The 21,653-nt window shown below is 49.5% G+C and overlaps 1 protein-coding gene across 1 annotated transcript in view; it reads right to left on the bottom strand.

Annotated features, from left to right (window-relative positions):
- IGF2R (insulin like growth factor 2 receptor) overlaps window positions 1–17,591 on the bottom strand; it is a 109,115-nt gene extending 91,524 nt beyond the window's left edge. Inside the window, 1 exon segment of the mRNA XM_066248472.1 lies at window positions 17,235–17,591. Within this exon segment, the coding sequence (XP_066104569.1) occupies window positions 17,235–17,383 (149 nt within the window). The 5' untranslated portion in view covers window positions 17,384–17,591.
- Window positions 17,592–21,653: the final 4,062 nt, after the last annotated feature.

Genomic DNA, 21,653 nt, shown 5'->3' with positions numbered 1-21,653 from the left:
TCACTCTTGAAAGCAACACTAACATTTAACAGCACCATGATCATATCACGAAACCAAAAAATATGGCTTCAGAAACAATAAAAGTATTTCAGACTAAATAAAATTAAACGATATCTTTAAGGAATAAACTCGTTTCAGAGCTTGTCCACCAGAAAATGCTCACCTGTAGTGAACGTGGACAGCCCAAATTAGGAAAACCAACAGCACAACTTACTCAACAACCACGTAAGACTGTTCAGCTAAGATTCACAGAAAACTCTGTAATCCTAGGCTAAGCCATTTGGACTTACCCAAGTTAAGATAAGAAGGGGAAAAAAAAAGGAAAAAAACAACATATTATATCAAAAAGAAAACTAAGCTGTAACATTAAAATTTAAATTTTTGGCAAGAAACAAACCTCTGGAAGAAAATATTTGCAAGCTGTGTGGAAATAATCTTTACTCAAACACACACACACGGATGTTTTAAATATATTTGCTCTACAAGCAGCTTCTACAGCAGGATAGGTAGGAAACCCCACCGGACATTCTCTTGCAACTCTAACACCTATGTCAGGATCAAGTCTTCCAAAAGATACTAGTGCTCTAAGCTTTCCTCCATCTCATCTGAGGGACACTGGGGGGCACAGGGAGGTGGGGCCGTGAGGACCACGAAGGCCCGAGGAAGCAGATGGTCGAATAGGAAACATCACCCAGAAGCCGTCCGCTGTCCCAGTCTTGCGAAAAGCAGTTAATACCCTCACAGGAGGCAGCCTGTCCCCAGCCAGGGCTGCTCTGCTGAGCACAGAACGACTGTGCAAGAACCCCAGCTTTGGAAACCAGCAAAAGCAAACTGTCGCTCCTCTATACCTCACTGTCCCGGGTATAAAATGTACTTAGCTGATGTCCCCTCCCCACACTCAAAAAATTCAAATTCATCTCAAAGCAAACCTGACCGTGCTAGACAGACAGGCACACACGACAGGTCCTCAGTCCGCAGCTCTGACACCCACCCCCTCAGGGATCCCGCTGCACGGCTCCTCAGGACAGTGCAGGGACAGCAGGCACAGAGGCGGTATTTACTGACGGTGGGAGAGGGAAGCCTGGCCAGCTGACCACAAATTGATCAGAGCACATCCTCTTTAGGTGCTGTCATCTTCTGAGCAAAGCCACCAAGCAGCTGCCGCCACGGTTCACCGCTCCCGAGCTCCTCAGCTTTGGAGTAGAGAATCAAACGCTCAGAGGATCAAGCCCCTTGTCCAACATCACACCACTGGGAAATGACAAGGCCGGGAATTATGCCGGGTCCGTCTGAGCCCAGGGGCAGACACTCCACTGCAGTGGTAAACTGCTGCACTTATGTTCAATGCCAGGGGTCCCCAAACTACAGCCCCCTGAGGCCATTTATCCGGCCCCGCCGCACTTCTGGAAGGGGCACCTCTTTCATTGGTGGTGAGAGGAGCATAGTTCCCATTGAAACACTGGTCAGTTTGATTTAAATTTACTTGTTCTTTATTTTAAATATTATATTTGTTCCTGTTTTTTTTTTTTTTTTTACTTTAAAATAAGATATGTGCAGTGTGCATAGGGATTTGTTCATAGTTTTTTTTTATAGTCCGGCCCTCCAACGGTCTGAGGGACAGTGAACTGGCCCCCTGTGTAAAAAGTTTGGGGACCCCTGTTCAATGCTTTGACGTTTCTCTAACCTCTCAGAAAACGGGTCCGGAATGCAATACCAAACCTGGCAAAACATTCCACAAAACTTTAGAGTTTCGATCTTGTGACAATAAGGGCCCCTCAAGTGACAGGTTCGGCATTGCGTCAAGATTTCCAGAGGAGAGAGTCGCTCTGAGGATGCCCCCCCCCCCCGAAAGAGCAAGAATCTTTTGAAAGATCCAGGCCGTACCGTCAGTGTGCTCAACGGGTGGGACACTTTTCCTCGCTCCAGTTCTTCCCCAGGTTTTGAAACTCCTGCTGCCCTCTCCGCCCCGCCCGCCCGCTCCAGGTCGGCTTTCACTTTGACACGGCTCAAATGACCAGACACCTGAGGCAGCACCTTCCCTCACCTCTTTCCTCGCCCAACTGATCTGTTTCCAGGGAAAGGCTATCAATTCCCTCCCCACCGGAGCGCTGGCCTCCCTGCGCCCAAGTGGGCTGAGCACGTCGCTAAGATGGAACACATCTCCACTCCTCTTATCTCAGGGTCACCGTCCTTCAACTTGACCACTTAGCGCACAGAGAGCTGCCCTCCGCCAACCCCCACCGAAAGGTCCATGAGAGGCCCACAGGCAAACCCATGCGACCCAGTCAGGGACAGAACAGAAGCCACAACCCAGGCAAGTCACGTGAAGAGATCTCTGATTTTAAACGACCTGTGTGGCTGCAGTGCGCCCAGACTTGGACCCTGCACTCCACCAGCTGTGTGTGCTGAGCACACAGGCTGTCTCTCCCTTAGAGAAAGCCGAAGCCTGTGTCCGCCCCCGCCCAGAATCCCACGGCCTCTGCCGGAGCTGCCGTGGACTCCGCTCTCAGTCCACGTCTGTTCAGTGGCACAGAGGGTCCATTTTAACCTCGTTTGGTTTAAATTTCATAATATCCTGAAAGGTGTTGGCAGGTTACCAATGAGAAGGAAGCACACAAGTAGCACACTGTCAACCTAGCCCAGAGACAGGAAGGCGTGTCGACGTTCCCAGTACTGCTCCAGCCAATGCCACATTGAGAACCCATCCTGGTCCCGGCGGAACCAGTCTGGGGCAGCCCCGAAGAAGCAGTCCTCGCTGGCCAACAAGACCGCCCGGGCTTCAGAAAGCTCAGCAAAGGGCCGTGCAGAACCGTCTCCCTTCGAATAAGCTGTACACGTCTGTCCAAAAGAAAGAGAAAATCAGAAAGAGCAAGCCCGGGGGCACAACGGGATGGGGTGGGACAGCCTCTGCCGTTGGGTCTCACTGCGAGGCCACGCCCATTGCCGTAGGTATCATCACCGAGCACCTGCAAAGTGACAGTACCTTGTGAAACATAACTTGGGATTCTTGCATCTGAAAACTGGGTAGCGTCTACAATGAAGAACATAAAATTCAATTACAAGAGGAATGGAACGCCCAACCCCTTAAAGAAAACACCATCTTGGAAAACGGACTTCCTCCCTTGCCTCCGACAGGAGCCCCCTCTCACTCCGTCCTTGTCCCCGGGTTCCGCCACGCGGCCAACTCATTTCTGAACCGTGTCTGAGTCCTGCCGTTCCCTGTTGACTCTCAGGGTTACAGTGACGGTCACGCAGCTACTAAATACTTTATTGCTGGCCTACAATTATCAGGATATAAAGCAGGAATCGAGGTATGATGGCATCAGTAGTAAAATTAATAAGCATGTGTAAATCTACAATTTGGTTTCCTTAAAAGCAAAAAAAGAACAACCCAGCTGGCGACACGCAAGCTGAGAACTTCACATAGCGTGGTCACCGGCGAGAACGCTGTTTCCCTCAACCGAGAGCAAGCCGCCCACCTAAAATCTGGGGGAAGAAGGGAATGCAAAGTCTTTCCAATCGTAACATCAAAAAAAAAAAAAAAAAAAAAGATTTTCCTCCTTTGGCCTGCGTCCAAGCCCTCTAACAGAACATTCAGGAAATGGTTTGGCTCGTGGACTGCCCCTTATCATGATCAGAGACTTTCTCAGCTCATACATCCAGGCCTGTACCCTTCAAAAATCTGCCACAGCCTCTTAAACGAAGGAGGGGAAGAGAGAAGGAGAGGGGGGCAGGCGAAAAGGGGGGCGCAGAGAGCGGCAGGGTTTCCAAAACGGACATTTGCAGCAGGATGTCACCACGACTGTCAACAGCTCTCTGGGGCTGACAGAGAGAGAGAGAGAGAGAGAGAGAGACATCTGATTTGGCGTGACACTCCGTACCCCGATATGTAGGCCCAGGGACACATGCATTTGACACAGCATGGCCAAAGCTCATAGAGGAAGCACTTCACTTCCTATTCTAACAAACCCACAGAGCTGTGGAAAAACGATGGGGCCTGCAAAAGAGAAAGGGGAAAATAACGCAAGTGCCAGACAGTCTTCGTCTTTCCCTGCTGGTTCCACAGGGCCTGGGAGCAGAAGGCCGGCTGGCTGTAGAGGGACCCAGCCTGAGGAAGGTGCTAGGTCTGTCCCCACGTGCTGGGCACCAGTGGGGTGGACAACTGGGACCCCACACGGCTTCTAAAACCAGCCTCGTGAGTGACTAACAGGTCATGGAAAACAGAGGGAGGTGAGCACCACTCGGAGGGGCACAGCAGCAGGAGGAGAGCCCACAGCCCCACCCTGACCAGCTGGCTGAGTCAGGCTTAATTGCTCTGAGCCCCAGCTTCCTGGTCCACAAAACTGGGCCCCCCCCAAAGGCCACGGCCAGGAAAATCAAGACTGGGAACATAGAGCTTTTGAGAGACTGGGATTGAAGGTTTTCCTCTGGATCAATAGGAGGCTTGGGACGGATAAAAATTAAGTTTCCAAAAAAGAGGTAATTTGGTTTGGGGCCTCCTAAAGGAATGTCATGTGATATTGGCAAGAAGCTGGGGAGGAGGCACCAGGGAGAGGGAGAGGACCTCGTCTTGGGCCGTGTCCATGGAGCTGATGGAACTCAAGACACAGATGGGGGAAGAGGGTGGGCCCAGGACACACACGCCAGCAGCCTGAGTGGGGAGTGGTGTGCTCAGGACAGACACACACACACACACCATAGCCTGGGGGCTCAGGACAGACAAACACACACACACACCATAGCCTGGGGGCTCAGGACAGACACACACACACCATAGCCTGGGGGCTCAGGACAGACAAACACACACACACACCATAACCTCGGGGGCTCAGGACAGACACACACACACACACCATAGCCTAGGGGCTCAGGACAGATACACACACACACACCATAGCCTCGGGGGCTCAGGACACACACACACACACACACACACACACACACCAGCAGCAGCCTCCTAGGATCACTCAGGACAAGCGAGCCATTTTGGGCCCACACAAGCCTATACCAGCTGCCACCAGACAGATCTTCTGAATCTAAAACTTCTGGTAGAGGACAGGGGCAAAGGGCAGGACACACTCTTCCTAAATAGTTCTCACTGCAGTGTAAGGTGTGAAATTCTTAGCACCCTGGCAAGCAACCCTTCACAACATAAAGCTACCAAAAAGGCGCAGCCTGTCTGTCACCCTGCACCACCTACTGCATTTTTTGCTCAGTTCTACTCTAAGGTACCAGGACATGAGAGTAATTACCTGGATGTTCTCATGCTCTTGTCCCTCATATGCATTAGGACGGGTTGGATTATAGGCTCAACATCCTTCTTAATTACAAGGATGTCTGAATCCCACTGCCTGGAAAGTTAACCCAGCCCATGGCAGAGAATTCAAACCTTCATGCTCAGTCACTGAACCAGGAGTCACCAATGTCCAAGAAACCCCTGCCAGGCGTAGTGTCCTTCCTCAGAGCCTGACCTACACGGGAAGGGAGGTCTGCCTTCCTAATTTCTGGGCAGTCAGCTCAGGTGGTTCGTTCATGACGGTAACACAGCCCGCCGAAGGTGCTAGCTCTTCACTAGGCCAATGAGGTGACACAGGAAACATCTGCTTTGCAGATGCTGGGGTCGCAGGTCAGCCTGGCACATGGGGCTCAGCAACACCTAATACCTAGCTGGGAAAAGGGCACGCGCGCGCGCGCACACACACGCTCCTGTGGTGCTAAGTCAGGCATCCTCCTGCGTTCGTGTAAAAAGAACAGCATTATCGCACCTAATCCTCAAGAGATTTTAAGAACAGGAGGAACACTGGTGGAACTAACTAACAATATGCACCTGGGGCACATTCAAAGACTGACTGAGTAACACTGTTGCTCACCAACTTCAAATGTAACTCATTGAGGAAAAGTAGCCATTTACTAAATTGCTACCCTCAGTGGAGATCTTGCTTCCCAGATCACTGGGGAAACCAAACTCGAGACTTGCACATTTCCATCAGCTCAAGCAACATGCTTGCATGGACCTCAGTCCTTCTGCCTTCCCTCGGGTCACCTGTGCCTGGCTCTGGCCCTGCTCATCTGGGGACAGCACTCCCACAAGTGATTCCCGTTTCCTTTCTCTCTGCCGCCACCTCCTCTCACTTCTCCCCCAGCGTCCACGTCTTACAACACTCTCCCTGCTGGCCCCATGACCCCGGGCAGCGACCATGTCTCTGATCTCTTTAACAGCCAACTCTTCAAAGGGGTGGCCCAGACACACTGTCTCCACATCTTGTCCTCCCATCTTCCCCCCAATCCCACCCAGCTGTCACCCTAATCTCCACCAAAACCCGGGTCACCACTAAAGACCTCCGCATACCAAACCCACCGGGCAGTTCTGGGTCGTGGTGTTGCTGGCTGCTCAGTGCGCCACACCTGACCACTTTCTCCTTCCAGAACATCGTACCCATTTCTCACTCCTTCTCCCCAAAGGTCCTTGGCAGCCTCCTCTGCTGGGTCCCCATCACGGGGTAGACCCCTAAGAACTGAGTGCCTCAGTTTCGCCTCCATAACTCCCTCGCAATCTCAGCCAGATGTTTTCCGGCTACACAGTGGAGCTCCCAATCGGATACTCCCAGCCCACCACACTGCCCCGAGCCCAAAGGCACGGCACCAACTGCCCACCCAACCTCCGCACTCATGGGTCTAGAGCAGGCACCTCAACATCTGTACCGCCAAGCCCAACCCTTTGCTTCCCCTAACCCTGCTCTTCCCGCAGCCCTCCCCGCCCCTGAAAATGGCAACCCTGGCTTTTCCATTGCACCAAGCAATTCTCTCCTTTCTCCCCTCCTGACCCATGACCAACCGCTAGCAATTTGTCTAGCTTCCCCTTCAAAATATCCAGAAACTGACCACCTCCCCACCACCTCCCACAGTCCACTCTGGTCCCGCCGACTGGGACTTCTGACCTGGTCTATCAAAATGCCCGGCTTTCCCCTTGGACCGCCCCCACCCCATGTCACCCCTCTGCTCAACATCCTCCCAGGCCCCTTCCTCCCTCAGAGCACAGGCCAGAGTCACCGCTGTGGCCTCCAGACCCCAGCCCTGCTCTCTCAGCCAGCGCCTTGTCCCCTCCTGTCCTTCTCCTCCCAGTCACACACGCTGCTCTGGCCACAAAAGCCTCTTTGCCGAAGCCCAAGCCTGTCCCTACCAAGCAATGCTCCCTACCAGACAATCCCCTCCCACCGGATGCACAGTCCATGCCCTCCTGGTCTCCACTGAAACACCATCTTACAGGACGGCCTGGGGACGGGGCGCCCCACCTAGAGCAGCCCGGGCCTCCGCCGCTCGGACCCCTGACCATGGCCACTCACTCCTCGGCCTCCTCTAAGGGGCCCACTCTAAACAAACAAGGGAAAGGCCTGCTGGCTTCTCACTGCGTGTGTGATAACACTTCCACAGCAGATGGCAGGGGGCTGGGCCCCGAGGGTGACTCAGTGCGAGGCACTCCTGTCACTTCTAGGAACCCACTGCTTCTGAACTTCCACGCCGGCGGTTTGGGTTTCTATTTACACACCAGAGGCGAGAAGCAGAGACGACTAGGGGAGTTTCTGTTGTTTCTCAGTACAAAGCAGTGTTTTTAGAACGCCTAACTGGTTTCAGAGTCAAGTCAGCCTACCGAGGGCCACAAGTTTATGCAGTCAGGACCCGGTGGTGGCAATGCTCCGGTGGAGCTCTCAAGGGCAAGCCGCACACACGTGTGCAAGGAACACGGAGGGGGAGGGAGCAGAGCACAAGGCTTCGATGGCCTCCCGGCCGCCCCCTGACAATCGAATTCCAAAAGCCACTTTTCACTGTTTCCAGGGTCCTTGATCTTCGCCTGGTCTCTCTGAGCGCTAGAAAGAAAGCTGAGGTGAACACATGCATGATTTCGCTCTCCTCTGAGTCCCCTGGCTCCAAGGGACAGGAATCCGTGTAGGGGTCTGCTGCCCCGCCCGGGGAAGCGTCCCGCTCGTTCCTGTTCACTGAGGGACGCTGCCCTTGGGGCTCTAAAGGCACAAGAAGAAAAGGAAAACCCCACCAAAGGCTGCTCTTGATCAGCAGAGCGAGTTTCACAAGGACTCAGAGGCACGGGGTTCCCCCCAGCACGGAGGCCTCCCAGGTCCCGCCTGGGTGCTGCTGAACGCAAACACGAAAATAGGCAGATGACGCACGGCTCCGGGCACCTCGGAGCCCAGGCCAGGGGCAGCTGTTCCCCACAGCATCATGGGGCTCACGAGGAGCTTTCACAAGCACCCCATCGGCCTGCACCCTCCTCCCCTGCTCCCACGGCGGGGCAGGGGGGGGTGTCTGTGAGCATCGGAGCCCCTCTGACCACTGACGCCCGTGCAGAAGCCGGCTGAGACTTCTGGACTCTGGCAGAAGTGCGGCAGCCACAACAGGAAGGGGGACAGAGCCAAGAAAACGGCAGGAAAGGGCCCCAAGCCGCCCGACATATGGCACCTGGCGCCTGCCCAAACCCCACACCTCCCCTCCGCAAGCTCCTCCTTGTGGAAGGGAATTCGAGTTGGGCTCTCTGCTGCTCACAACCGAAGGAACCCTGAAGGATACATACCTCAAAACCACAGTACTTTGGATGCAAAATGGACCCCAAAAATCACACAGCCCAGTGGTTTTAAAACATTTTTTAAACGATGGAAACGTTGCTCTCTCCAAAGGAGTCCTACGTGGCGTGCCAATGCATAAAACAGATAAGTAGGAAATGCGCTCTGGTTGAGGCAGAAGCCTCGAAGCACCACTGGGAGTCCAGAGTTAGAGAGGAACACCCTGAAAATCTCTCTGGTCTAACACAGCAGCCCCAGCTCACAGGGGAAGGGCCATCCCCACCACCCTCACCATCTAGGAACCCTGAGGAGGGACCCAAAAGCGTTTGGACTCCCCCAGCAATCCTAAATGGTGGTTGGACACAGAGGGGAAAGTAAGACCTCAGAGGATCACTAACTCGCCTGAGGCCCACAAGCAGTGAAGGGAAGAGTCCGGATTCAAAACCAGGAGGGCACTTTCCCAGCCCAGGGCCCATCTCTCTGGAGGGGGGAACTGAGACCCAGAGAGAAGTGATCTGCCACGGCCAACTCGATACCCACCCCACCCCAGCCCACCCCCGCTCCAGCTGCAGCAAAGCACACTGTACCCTGCCAATCGCCCCCACCAGGGGCCTAGCAGCTGTCTCCTGGCAGGGACAGGCTGAGGGTCACGCTGGGGAGGGCGGGAAAGCACCTAAGACTCGAAGGCCAGCCACAGACACGCCAGCCAGAGGAACGCCCTGCCCATCCCCCGGCCTCCCCCCAAAAAACGATTTATAGCCAAGTTCCAACAACTGCTTCCATCTGCCTCCACACAGCTGCACGAGAGGCAGCCCATGTCCAGAAGGAGCCTCAGGCAAGGAACACACTTGGGAATCACCAGTGGCCACAGGGCACCAGCTCCACGGAAACAGGCTCACAAAAGCTATCGAAGGAACAGGGCCCAAGGAACAAGAATGAACAGAGAGACCAGCGCAGAGCTAACAGCACCTTCCCAGGGCGTCCATGAAGAAAGAGCAAACAGTGGTGAATACACATCAGCTGGAATGCCTGTCGAAATTAAACACACACACACACACACACACACAGGCTGAAGAGCTTATGAACAACACAACAGCTTTAAACTGGAAGATGAGACACAAGGCATGTCCAAAGTGGTAGCCAGATACAAAGTATAAAAGACAAATCCAGCAGAACAAAGAGTAAGTCATGATAAACAAAGGCTGAACAGCACAACCGACCCAAACAGAGAACTTTTTTTTTCCAAATGCAGAACACTCTCAACTTGACTAGGTGCGAGGCCGCAAGGGAAATGTCAATAAACTCGACCACATTTATCAGCCACAATCGGGGAAAACTCCACCTACCCAGGGGGAAAAAAAATTAGTGAGCTCAGGAAGTTGAAAAAGTTCAAACTTTTGAGTCCAAGAAGTAAATAGTCAAAATTAAAGGATTAATAACTATGTATCAAAAACTATGAGTGGTATGGTCCTCAGGACAAAGAAACATACGGATTTAAATTCATCTCAAATGACAATTAAAATAAAAAATAAATTCATCTCACACTAGAAAAACAAACATGGGGCAGAAGTTAGCAATAGAGAACAGAAAAATCAAAAATAAATGGTGATAAAAATGGTGAACCAAACAAAATCTTTTGAAAAGATTAAAAAAGGGAAACAAATCTTTACTTAGTAAATGTGACTAAGAGAGGGAATACATAAAGATCAGAAATGTTTTAAATTTACCTACAGATACAAAGAGTATTTTCAAAAGTATAAAAAAGCAGCATACTACATATTTATATATGGATAAAATATATTAAAATGGCAAATTTTCTAGGAAAACATAGACTACCAAAATTGGCTCAAGAAAAAGTAGAAAATGTGAATAGATCAAGCAGATAAAACTGAAACTATAATCAAAACTGCTCCTCCACTGCACTCTACCTCTACAAAGGCCCCAGACAGTTTCACTGGTGAGATGAACCAAAATTTAAGGAAGAGAAAATGTCGATCCTATACAAAAACTGTCCCACGGCGTATAAAATACTAAAATCTACCCAGCTCTTTCCACAAAGCAAACATACGCTTGCTACTCAAGTCAGCCAAGAAGAGCAAAGAAAATTACAGCCCAAACACACTTAAAAACAGCTGCAAGCATCCTACATAAAATATTAGTCAACAGAACTAGATGTATTAACAAAAAAAAAAAACTTTCACCCTTTCCTCACATCATACATGAAAATTAACTCAAAAATACTGATCATAGGGTTAAATATCAAGTTAAAATTATAAAACTTCTAGAAACAATCACAGGAGATCATCTATTTGACCTTAACAGTAGACTAGAGGTTGTCAATTGGAGGTAATTTTGCTGCCACCTCCCACCCACCCAAACTCAGGAGTCATTTGCACCGTGTGAACACATCTTTGTTTGTTATAGCTGGGGCTGGGCGCAGGGAGAGGAGGAAGAGAGCCCTGGTATCGAGTGCGAAGAGGCCAGGGATGCTGCTTACACCCCGCAATGTACAGGACACCCCGCAACAAAGAATTATCCAGCCCAAATGTCAAAAGTGCCGAGTTTGAGACACTCTGGGGTGGGCAAAATTTCTTATGCTACAAAAAGCACAAACCATTAAAAAAAAAAAAAGATTAACTGGAGCTCATTGAAATTTATATATATATATATATATATATATATATATATATATGGCCCTGGCCTGGTAGCTACATTGGTTAGAGCATCGTCCTCACACACCATGGTTGGGGGTTCGATCCCCAGTCAGGGCACACATACAAGAATCAACTAATGAATGAATGCATGAGTAAGTGGAACAAACTGATGTTTCTCTTTCCCTTTCTCTGTCTTCCTCTCTTTCTAAAATCAAAAAATAAAATATATCTGTTTTTCAAAGACTATATTAAGAAAACAAAAAGGCAAACCAAAGACTGGGAGAAAATATCTGTACTATACACTACACATATCTAAGAAAGAACTTGTACCCAGAATACATAAAGAACTTTTTTAATGTTTATTTTATTGATTTTAGAGAGAAAGGAAGGGAGAAAGAAAGACAGAAACATCAATCTGTTCCTTTATGTGCCCTGACCAGGGATCGAACAGGCAACCTCTGTGCTTCTGGACCATGATCTAACCAACTGAGCTATCCGGCCAGGGCCATGGCCATCAAGACTTCTTAAAACTCAGTAAGATGACCTCAAAAATAATTTAAGGGATGAAAGGCAAAAGACTGTTTTTAATGGACACTACAAAAAATATTCAAACCATCAATAGTTCATGAAAGATGTTCAATGTCATTAGAAATCACAATAAAATATTCAACATCATGAGTCAGCAGGGGCATGAAAATTAAAACCACACAGAGATACCAGTGCACACCCACAAGAATAGCTAAAATTAAAAAGACTGATAACATCAAGTGTTGGCAGATGTGGAACAAATGGAACCCTCACGGATTGCTGGTGGGAATGCAAAATTGACAGTCACCTCTGAACACAGTTTGACAACTCCCATAAATCTAAACACTCACCATTCAAATATCTTCACCTCCCCTCCAAAAAAAGGAATGCATGTGTCCACACAAAATCTTGTACACAGATACAACAGCTTTATTCATAACATCCAAAAACTAGTAACATCAAGATTATTCTTGGATCAAAAACAAAATCAAAACTAAATGACACATTATTTAACATTAATAAAAATAAGGGGAGGAGGGTGTTTGTGGCTGCTACCTCCTTGGGGACAGCAGTCAAAGGCCAACACAATCTTTTGGGATCTCAGTGTGACATTCTGTCTGAGGTGTCTCCGTACCGCTCTAGTCCCTCTCAGATTTCCCCTCTGCTTAAGAAATGCTTAAGAACTACTTAGAGAACACATGAATCCTATGTCACCTTGCTGGGATTAAAGGTGAGAAGACACTCTTAGCATAAATTCAGGCCTCTGTCCCTCACTGGTCAGGAGTCAACTGTGAGGAAAACACAAAGGACCCATGAGTGTACCCAATCTCAGCTCCATCCACCTCCTTGCCCACCATCCATGACCAATGGGGGGCATTACCAAGAGGTCTCCGATCCTGGGACAATATAAAGGAAGAAAAGCAAAGAACAGCACCTGCAAAGTAATAAGCTACTTTCTGTCACTAGTCCCAGTTCTGGGACCCTCATGAGTTCTCGCTACGTGGCACAATACAGTTTTATAAGTCAAGGTCAAAATAAAGATGAGAACATTCAAATTATTTTTCTCAAACCTATCTTTTAAAAATTCTATGAAATATAAGATATAAGATGGGAAGCCCAATCAAGAACTCATTGCCTGGGATCTGTCAGGAAGGTTGTTCTAAGAATTAATGCATGTGGTCTAATGCACCCATAATTAACAATCTTGGACTTCTACATACATATTGTTGCAAGAAATGTACATACACAAATGGATGGGGTCCAAGTTTAACATGTGGCCCAAATTAAGCATAAAACCATTGTTCCTTTGAAAAAAAAAATTGCAGGGGAAAAAAAAATCTAGAGACAGCAACTAAACCAACCTCAACTCCCAGCTGGGTTCATTATCCTCTTGTCCTCAATATAATAAAAACTTCCAGGATTTATACCCAAACAATTGGGGGAAAACTTGTTCTGAATAAATTTTAAAGTACTTAACTACTTAAACCGAGCCAGTCCAATACATTATTTTATAACTAGTACAAACTGTTAAGATCTCACTCATTAAGGATGTTAACACTTAGCCTGGCCTGTGGTGGTGCAGTGGATAGTGTCAACCTGGAATGCTGACGTGACTGGTTCCGAACCCTGGGCTTGCCCGGTCAAGGCACATACAACCACCCAATGAATAACTAAAGTGAACCAATTTACTCTCCCCCACTCTGTAAAAATCAATAGATAAAATCTTTAAAAAAAAATTTTTTTTTTTTAAAGAATGTGGAAGCTTACCTATTAAATGTCTAGGAGAGCATTTCAGAAAGTGTAAATCACAAAGCAATGAGTAAAGCTACTAGCAACAAGACGAGCACAGAGCATTCTGGTCACTTTTGACTTTGCAAGGCCTGGCCTCTGCCTCTGCCCCTCTGTCGCTCTCGCTGCTCCAGTGACACTCCACACATTCCTCACCAACATGACACTCCTTCGACCTCAGACCTCGGGACGTGTCAGTGCTGCAGACCTCAGGAAACAAGTTCTTTCTACTAGCACACTACTCCCAAGAAATAGCTGAGTGGTTAAGAACCCCCAACTTCACCCAGGCCCAGGGAGCTGTTGGTTAGTGCAGTTCCGATTCCCTAAGGCTGTGGGTTCAATCGCCGGTCGGCACATACAAGAATCAACTGATGAATGCATAAAAAAGTGGAACAATAAATCGTTTCTCTCTCTCCCCCCTCCTCTCTCTAAAATCAACATGTAAAAATTTTTTTAAAAAAAGAATCACCAACTTCTTCCACAGCACAGGGCTCACCTAGTAACAGAAACCCTCTTGACGCCTAGAAAATATAACTGCGTCGCTCCAAAGAGCAAGGGCTTTAAATAAGAGCCCGTGTAAAAAGCCAGACCCACTCTGGGAAACTCGCCCGTGTCGTTCCTGCTTTTCTGCACACAGCTCGCAGGGGCCTCTTCTCCCCATGCACACACCCGGCCCGACGGGGTTCAGCTGCTGCTGAAATAGTTGCCCCCGACAACTGTGCTGGGAACTGCGCCCCTGCCCACCACCCTTACCCCAGGAGTGGTCGGGGCCACTGCTCACTAGAGAGCTCTGCCCGTACCCAAGGGCCCCACAAAGGTGCGAGCAAGCACCCCTGAAGCAGGCCCAAACTTTCCTCCAGTTGGTCCTGCAGGATTGCAGATGAAAGGTCCCTCTAAGGACTGAGTCTAGAGGAGACGTTGTGTCCCCCTCCAACTCTAGATTTGGGAGGCAATGAGAATTTACTGCTAGGGGTCCATATACTATTTCCCCCATGTATAAGACGCTCTCATGTATAAGACACATCTTAATTTAGGGGAAAAAATGTAGTACATGAAGTTATTAAACTCAAGTTTTATTCATCATAAAATTCATACAACTCCTCAACCCTGTCAAAACTCCCATTAGCTTGTCCCCATCTGTGTCTGATGACAAATCACTGTCTTGAACAACAAGCGCAAAAAAAAGCGTGAAAAAGCAGGAAATGCAAGTAAAAAAATCTACAACCACTGTATAAGACACCCAGTTTTTAGACTGGGTACTCCAAATTGGCTGTGTGGAGGGCCGGTTTCTGGGGACCACTCTGGGCACCAGGCCACAGTGAATGAGAGCGTTGCGATGGAAAATGGCCCACAGACAGGCACTGGAGTGCGACCCTGTCTGTGTCTGTCGGGAGCTGCCTCCATAGACAAGCTGCACAAACAAATGGTGACCCCCGCCACGTCGACTCTTCGTGCTCTTTGTGAAGAGCTCAGTGAGCTGTTGACCTCTCAGCCAAACAGACAGGCAGGAACGGACTGAAAAGGCAGCTTAATACACCCTGCTTTGGTGATATTTCACAGAACTTTTCAACCGGATTTAAAAAAAAAAAAGATCAGCTCACATTCCCATTGTTCAAACGTGTGCTCAAATGAAGGAACTTGTAGCCAGTGTTATCTCAAAAAAGTACAAAGATTTTTGACACACATGCCCCCCACCCACCCACAAAGTAAAGGCCTTAAGAAGTATTTAGGCCAAGGTATCCATTTCAAACAGGAATGAAGAGGAAGAACTTCACTTGGCAGGTACTGGGTTGAAAGCAGAGATTACACGTGGCCCTGGAGAAGTCTCCATGCGAAAGCCACAGAGCAGTAACAGACGAGGGGAAAAAATGTGTGCAAGCCCTCTGAACGGAATGGGGGATTTGCTGTCCTAAGAAAAAGTAAACATACCAACTTTAAAAGATATTCTCAGATCACAGAGGGCACATTCATCATACTAGCCATGCATATCACCCTTTGGGGCCGCTAGTATGCACTAAGGTATGCCCACCTATGACAGTTGGGAGAAGTATGTATTTAGATACAAAGGTCATTTTCTACTAAACCAAGAGGCCGTGTTCCACCTGGAAACAAGGTTAATGAGTGCAGGTTCAAGGCGCTGTGATGACTAACCTAAAAGCAAAAGTAAGCCCCCCCATCCCATTTGCCCCCCCCCCCAAATAGTCCTGCAGTATTGGTCTGCCCTTGAGGCCACCTTTAACCCTATTAAGAAATTAATTCCAATTTGCTAACAAAGAGCAAGACTTGGATATCACTAGCCCAGATGGGTTAATTTCTTGGAGATCAGGTTGGTCACAGCAGCCATTATTCCAAAACTTACAACGTCGGCCCCAGCCTGAACTTATAGAAACTGCAGCGTGTTCTGTGTTATGCTCAATACTCGAGTAACTGTGTATCTCAGGGCAGCTAACCCGCCTATAAACTAATATGCAGTGAGCTCTCCCTCCTGCAGTCTTCCCCTCCTTCAAATAAAGGAAAAGAAAGAGTATGGGTCTTTCCAAAGAGTCTCTACTGTGAGCTCAGCCTCCCTCTCTGTAGGTTAATAATTTCTGCCAAGTTCTGAACTGAGGAAGTAGGGGAGGGGGGAGGGGGGGAGGGTGCTAATGAGACCATCTCTGATAGGAGGGAGGAATGAGAACCCCATAAATCCCACCACAAACTCCAAGTGGATTCAACTTCACTTTATTCTGAGAAGGGTTGGCGGTTTTGTGAACTGTTCTCTGGTCTTGCTGAACTTTTCATCCTGCTTCTTTTATGTAAAAGTTAAAAAAAAAAAAAAAAAAAAACATTAAATTTTCTACCATCCTAAACAGTCCAGAGAAGATTGGTCAGAAAATTCTCAATACAGACCCCCAGCCCCGGGACCCCTCGACATCGCAGAAAACTAAGAGCCCTCGATGGGACCAGGGATTATATAAACATGGTTCCCACAGCAAAAGACTCCACTAGAATAATCCACACGAGACAATGACATCATGTGAGCAACTAGACAGGAAGTTAGGCTCGGAGAAGTGAAGGGTGAAATCCTGAAAGCCAAGAAAGGATGACCACCCCAAATTCCCCCATTAAAAAAAGTCACTTTCCGTGGAAATGCTACTTCAAGAAAAAAATGGAAAACCCACATGGAGGAAATCAATCAGCAACTGAAACGAAAACCCCAACTCCAAGGCCATTGGTGCGGGTGAGCCTTCACGCTCAGGGGCCTCTGCAAGACCCGCCGGTGGAACTTGGAGGAAACGTGGAGTGGGAACAAAGCAACGCTGTAGTTCCTGCGTCCTCCAACTTTCGCAGGCACTCCGCTGCGAGAGAGCAGGCGCTGGGTGCGAGGGTGCCCGCAGCGTCACCCTGACGGGTCGCGGCGGCCCGCCGCTCGCACACAAAGCCACCCCAGACTTAGTGACAGCCACAAGTGGCCAGGCAGTGGCCCCCGGGCCAGCGGCAGGACGCCGCGCGCGCCGCGCCCCCCGCACCCCCACCCGCGCGCACGACCCGTCCTGGGTGCCTCTTCCTTCACCACATGGGCAACTTTCCCTCGGGGCGGGGGCGACCCAAGCCTGGCCCAGGGGCGCCCTGGGGACCCCCGCCCCCCACCCAGCCCTGCTGAGCGCCCGGGGGGACCGGCAGCGAAGCCTGCGCCGGGCGGGCCACCCACCTGCACAGCTCAGGGAACTCGGCGCCCTGGGCCAGCGCGGCCCCCGGGGCCCAGACAAGCAGCAGCAGCTGCAGCAGGAGCAGGGAGCGCGGTGGGCAGGCGGCGGGCGCGGGCCCCAGGTGGGCGCTCCGGCCGGCGGCGGCCCCCATCGCGCAGAGTCCGGGTTGCACGGTGGACGCAGAACTAGCGGCGCGCGGCTGCCTAAGGCCGCGCCCGGGACATGGTCGCGGTGCCAGGGTGGAGGCGGAGTGAAGCGCGAGAGGAGCGGGAGCGGAGTGAGAGCCCGAGGGGCGCGCGGCTCGGCTGGGCTCGGCGCGGCTGCGGCGGCCCCGGAACCGCGTCACGTGACCGCCGCCGGCACCGCCCCCTCCCCCGCCCCGCTCACATGACTCCCTTGTTCAGGTGATCCCCGCCCGCCCGGCTCCGCCCCGCCCGGTCACGTGAGCGCCCCACGCGCGGGGCTGCAAGCTCGCGGCGGGTTCGCCGGCGCAGGTGTGGGCGGAGGCCCGGGCGGGCGGCTGCCCATCGCAGGGACCTTGCCCCCGGCCTCAGTTTCTCTCAGCGAGCACTCTCATCGCCACGTGGGCGCTTCCCAACTTCGAGTAACCATTTCCCAACCTGAACAGACAGGGAGGGGACAGGAGAGGGCTCGAGTGCCCAGCTGTAAATGCCGTGGCACAGCTGTGTCCCTTTGGACCCTTCCCTAGTGAGTCAAGTCGCGGAGCCCTGCACCGGGCTGTGCAACCTCTGCCCAGCGCCGCCTCTCACAGCCTCCTGTGGGAAGATGATTTTCTGGATGTGTGTGCTTCCTACAAAGAGGAAGGCGACACAAATTGAGGACAGTGAGACAGAGAGGAGGCCAAAGTGTAACTTAGATCGAGCGGGTGCCCCTCCACAAAGCTTGATGCATTCCTCCATACACATATCTTGCTGAACGCACACCATGTAAATGTCTCTGAGGTAGGCACCGTGGCAGTAAACAGCCTGGAACTCAATTTATCTTCTCACAGCAAATCAAGTATCCAGAATGATCGCGGTGGTAACAGCTCATCCTTTCTTTCATGCTTACTCCGTACCAGACACAGCTGGTGCTTGAACGAGCTTGCATCCGGAAACCTGCTACAGATAAGGATGGGAGGCACAGAAAGTTAAGGAATTCACCCAAAGACCCTTGGAGATGTGGCAAACCTGGGATTCAAACACACACAGATAAGCATGATTCCGTAATAGCATTTCTTGAGCAGGTAATTATGTGCAGTGTATCTTACTGCTGCTTTTAATCAATTTCATCCTCATTTCATCCTGAGGCAATCCTATAAGAGAGGTATCTTTATAGCACCATTTTACAGAGAAGAAAAGTGAGGCACAAAGCTTAAATGATGTTCATGTCATGAAGATGGTAAGCTGGGGGGAAAAAAAGCCAGAGTTTGAGCCCAAGCCAGACAGTCCCAGAGCCTGTGGCTTAAACCACGATGCTATTCTGCCAAAGGGTAATGCAACCCAAGAAAGGAGAGTCTCACCGAGGCACCAGGAAAGGGCTAGACCGGGCAGAAGAATTTTCTTCTACCCTTCTAGGTTCTTTGGCTGATCTACTAATTAAATTGACATAAAACAGATTAACAGGAGAAAAACACATTTCATTTCATCCAGATCGGAGTCCTGTAAAAATATGAGACCTAAGAGTCAGGCAATGGAAGCTCAGATGCCATCCTGAGCCAAGGAACAGGATGAGGTCTGAGGCTTCAAGGGAGCAGAGGGGAATTCACGGGGCGGTAAGCAGGGCAGGAGTTTGATAACCAGATACTTGTCCTGAGCTACAGCTAAGTCTTTAAGATTAAAAAGTTATCTCTGGTAATAGCTCTCTTTCTGAGTCAGGGCCCCTATCTAAATTCTTTTAGACAGTTATGGGGGAGGTGGAGATTTTTTCTTGAGTCCGCTGGGTCTTAATTGCCGTCAGCTCGAATTAACCCACCTGCCGAAGGAGCACATTTCGGAGTGGCATGTTCTGCTCCCCTCCGGTTTCATATTTTTCAATTCCAATGTTATCATTGATATTGGTGAAGATCTTCAGGGGAAACTCCAACCACCAGGTGAAAAGTGACTGCAAACTGGAATATTCACTTTGTCTCAGAGTATTTTTTCCTAATAAAGAGAAAATATATCTTGACAATGGAAAGGTCTGGTTAGAACCCACCTTAATCAAGTGACTTAATTTAAATGAGTATCACCAGTATTTGTAAAACAAAAAACAAAACTACCCTCTCTGCTTCCTAAAGTAATCCAATTAAAAAATACCGCTAAAGAATATTAAAGAGAGAGGATAATCATGACTCAGATGTAGATGTGAAATGAACATGTGTCAAAGATATTATTTAGCCTATTAATCTAAGAACCAGTAACGTGTTACAACTGGTTCAAAGCAGACTCCAAAGAGAGTCCAGTGCAGACCGTAGGCAGTCAGGACACTGAAGTTAAGTTGTCTGATAGATAGAAGATTGGCAAATATCCATAGGTCAAAACTGTGTGTCTGATGGACACCATCAGCATTTCTAAAGGGAAGACTCAAAATACCATCAGTAGTCTAAAAATCACAATGTTGTAAAATAGCTCAAAAACAACGAAAGGCACAAACCCACATGGGGTTAGATAACCCAGAGGGCACACTAGACAATGCCCAGCTTTCCGTTGAAGTTACCCAATAATATATTTGGTCCACTTCAAAGTCTTTCACAATATCACTTCTGTGGTATTCTTGCCAACATAGAACCTAAATCTATCCAGAATGGAACAATCAAATCCAGATTGTGAGGCATTCTACAAGAAAACTAAACTGCACAGTTCAAAAACGTCAATGCTTTGACAGACAGCCCCGCCCTGGGGGGAGAAAAGGAAAAGTGTGAGTACTGTTGTAGATCAGGCTAGCAAAGAACAGGCTATGGGCCAGCTCTGGCCAGGCAGCTGTTTCGTAAGTAAAATTTCACTGGAGCACAGCCACACCCACTTGTATATGAGTTGTCTCTGTGGCCGCTTTTGTCTACAATGGCAGATTGAGTTGCAGCAGAGCCCGCAAAGCGTAAAGTATTTCACCATCTGGCCCTCTGCAAAAAAAAGTGTGTAACCTCTTTTCTAGATCAGTGGTTTGCAAAAGTGTGGTCATTGGACCAGCAGCTTTGGCATCACCTGCCAGCTTGTTAGACATGCCAGTTGACCTGTTGACTCAGAATCTTTGGAGATGGGCCCCAGAAAACTGTTTTCACAGGCTCCGCTGGGGGTTCTCACACACTTGAAGGTCTGAGAAACACGGCTCTGGGTTAAAGGAGAGCAAGGCGGACAACAAAATGCAATGTATGACCCTTAGCTGGAGCCTGGGCCCCCAAAAGGAAAGGAATAGGGACAGTTGGGGATAATTGGAAAAACTTGGCTAGAAACTGTATATTAGAAACTCTAACGTCAAATAATGTAGGGAATCACTCGTTTCGTTCAGATTTTGCTGCAAACCTTCAAGAAAACAGAGACTCTGAGATGTTAGCCCAAGACCCCATGCTATGAGTTATGTCCCCTAAAAAGATGTATTGAAGTTCTAACCCCTCTTACTTCAGAATGTGACTTTATTTGAAAACACAGGCAGTGCGGATGTAATTAGCTAACATTAGATCATAGGAGAGTGTGGTGGGGTCAATCTTCTAAGGACCAGAGTCCTTAGAAGAAGTGGAGTAAAGACACAGAGACGCTCAGGGAGAAGATGGCTACATGACAATGGACGAGTGGCATCTGCAAGCTGGGGAGCGTGTGGCATCGCCAGCACCACCAGTAGTTAGGATAAAGGTATCAGTCTTCCCCTGGGGCCTTCAGAGGGAGCATGGCCCTCCTGACACCCCAGTTTGGACTTCTGGCCTCCAGAACTGTGAGACAATATATCTCTGTTTTTAACAAAGTGGTACCTTGTTTTAGCGGCCTTAGATGAAGACACCTGGCAACCCTGGGACAGCTCCAGGCCTGGCATCCAGCAGCTTCTGCCACTCGCCCACTGACCCTCCAGTTAAGAGTCCTGGGCTGTGTTTTGTTGTCTGCCTTACTCTCCTTTAATCTGGAACAGTGTGTCTCAGACCTTCACATATGTGAGAGTATCCTGGGGTGCCTGTGAAAACAATTTTCTGGGGCCTGTCACCAAAGATTTTGAGCCCCATTGTGCAGGCTCAGCCATCTTGCATCTGACAGTGGCCTGGTTTCGGAAACACAAACTCAGGTGACAGACCAAGGACAGACGTAGGCAGCTGCTCTGGATGTCCCTGCCCGGTGCCTGGAGCAGGAGTAGCTGCAGGTAAAGCTGCAAGTGCCCCTTTAGAACACAAAGCACCAGCAGTTAAACTGATGATGTTCAGATCGGTCCCAGAAGGGTGCAGCAAAATTCCAGCAACT

This window comes from Saccopteryx bilineata, chromosome 12 (assembly GCF_036850765.1).
Source record: "Saccopteryx bilineata isolate mSacBil1 chromosome 12, mSacBil1_pri_phased_curated, whole genome shotgun sequence".
NCBI classification, from domain to species: domain Eukaryota; kingdom Metazoa; phylum Chordata; class Mammalia; order Chiroptera; family Emballonuridae; genus Saccopteryx; species Saccopteryx bilineata.
The sequence above is the reverse complement of the archived record's forward strand: the minus strand, read 5'-3'. Positions and strand labels throughout refer to the sequence as shown.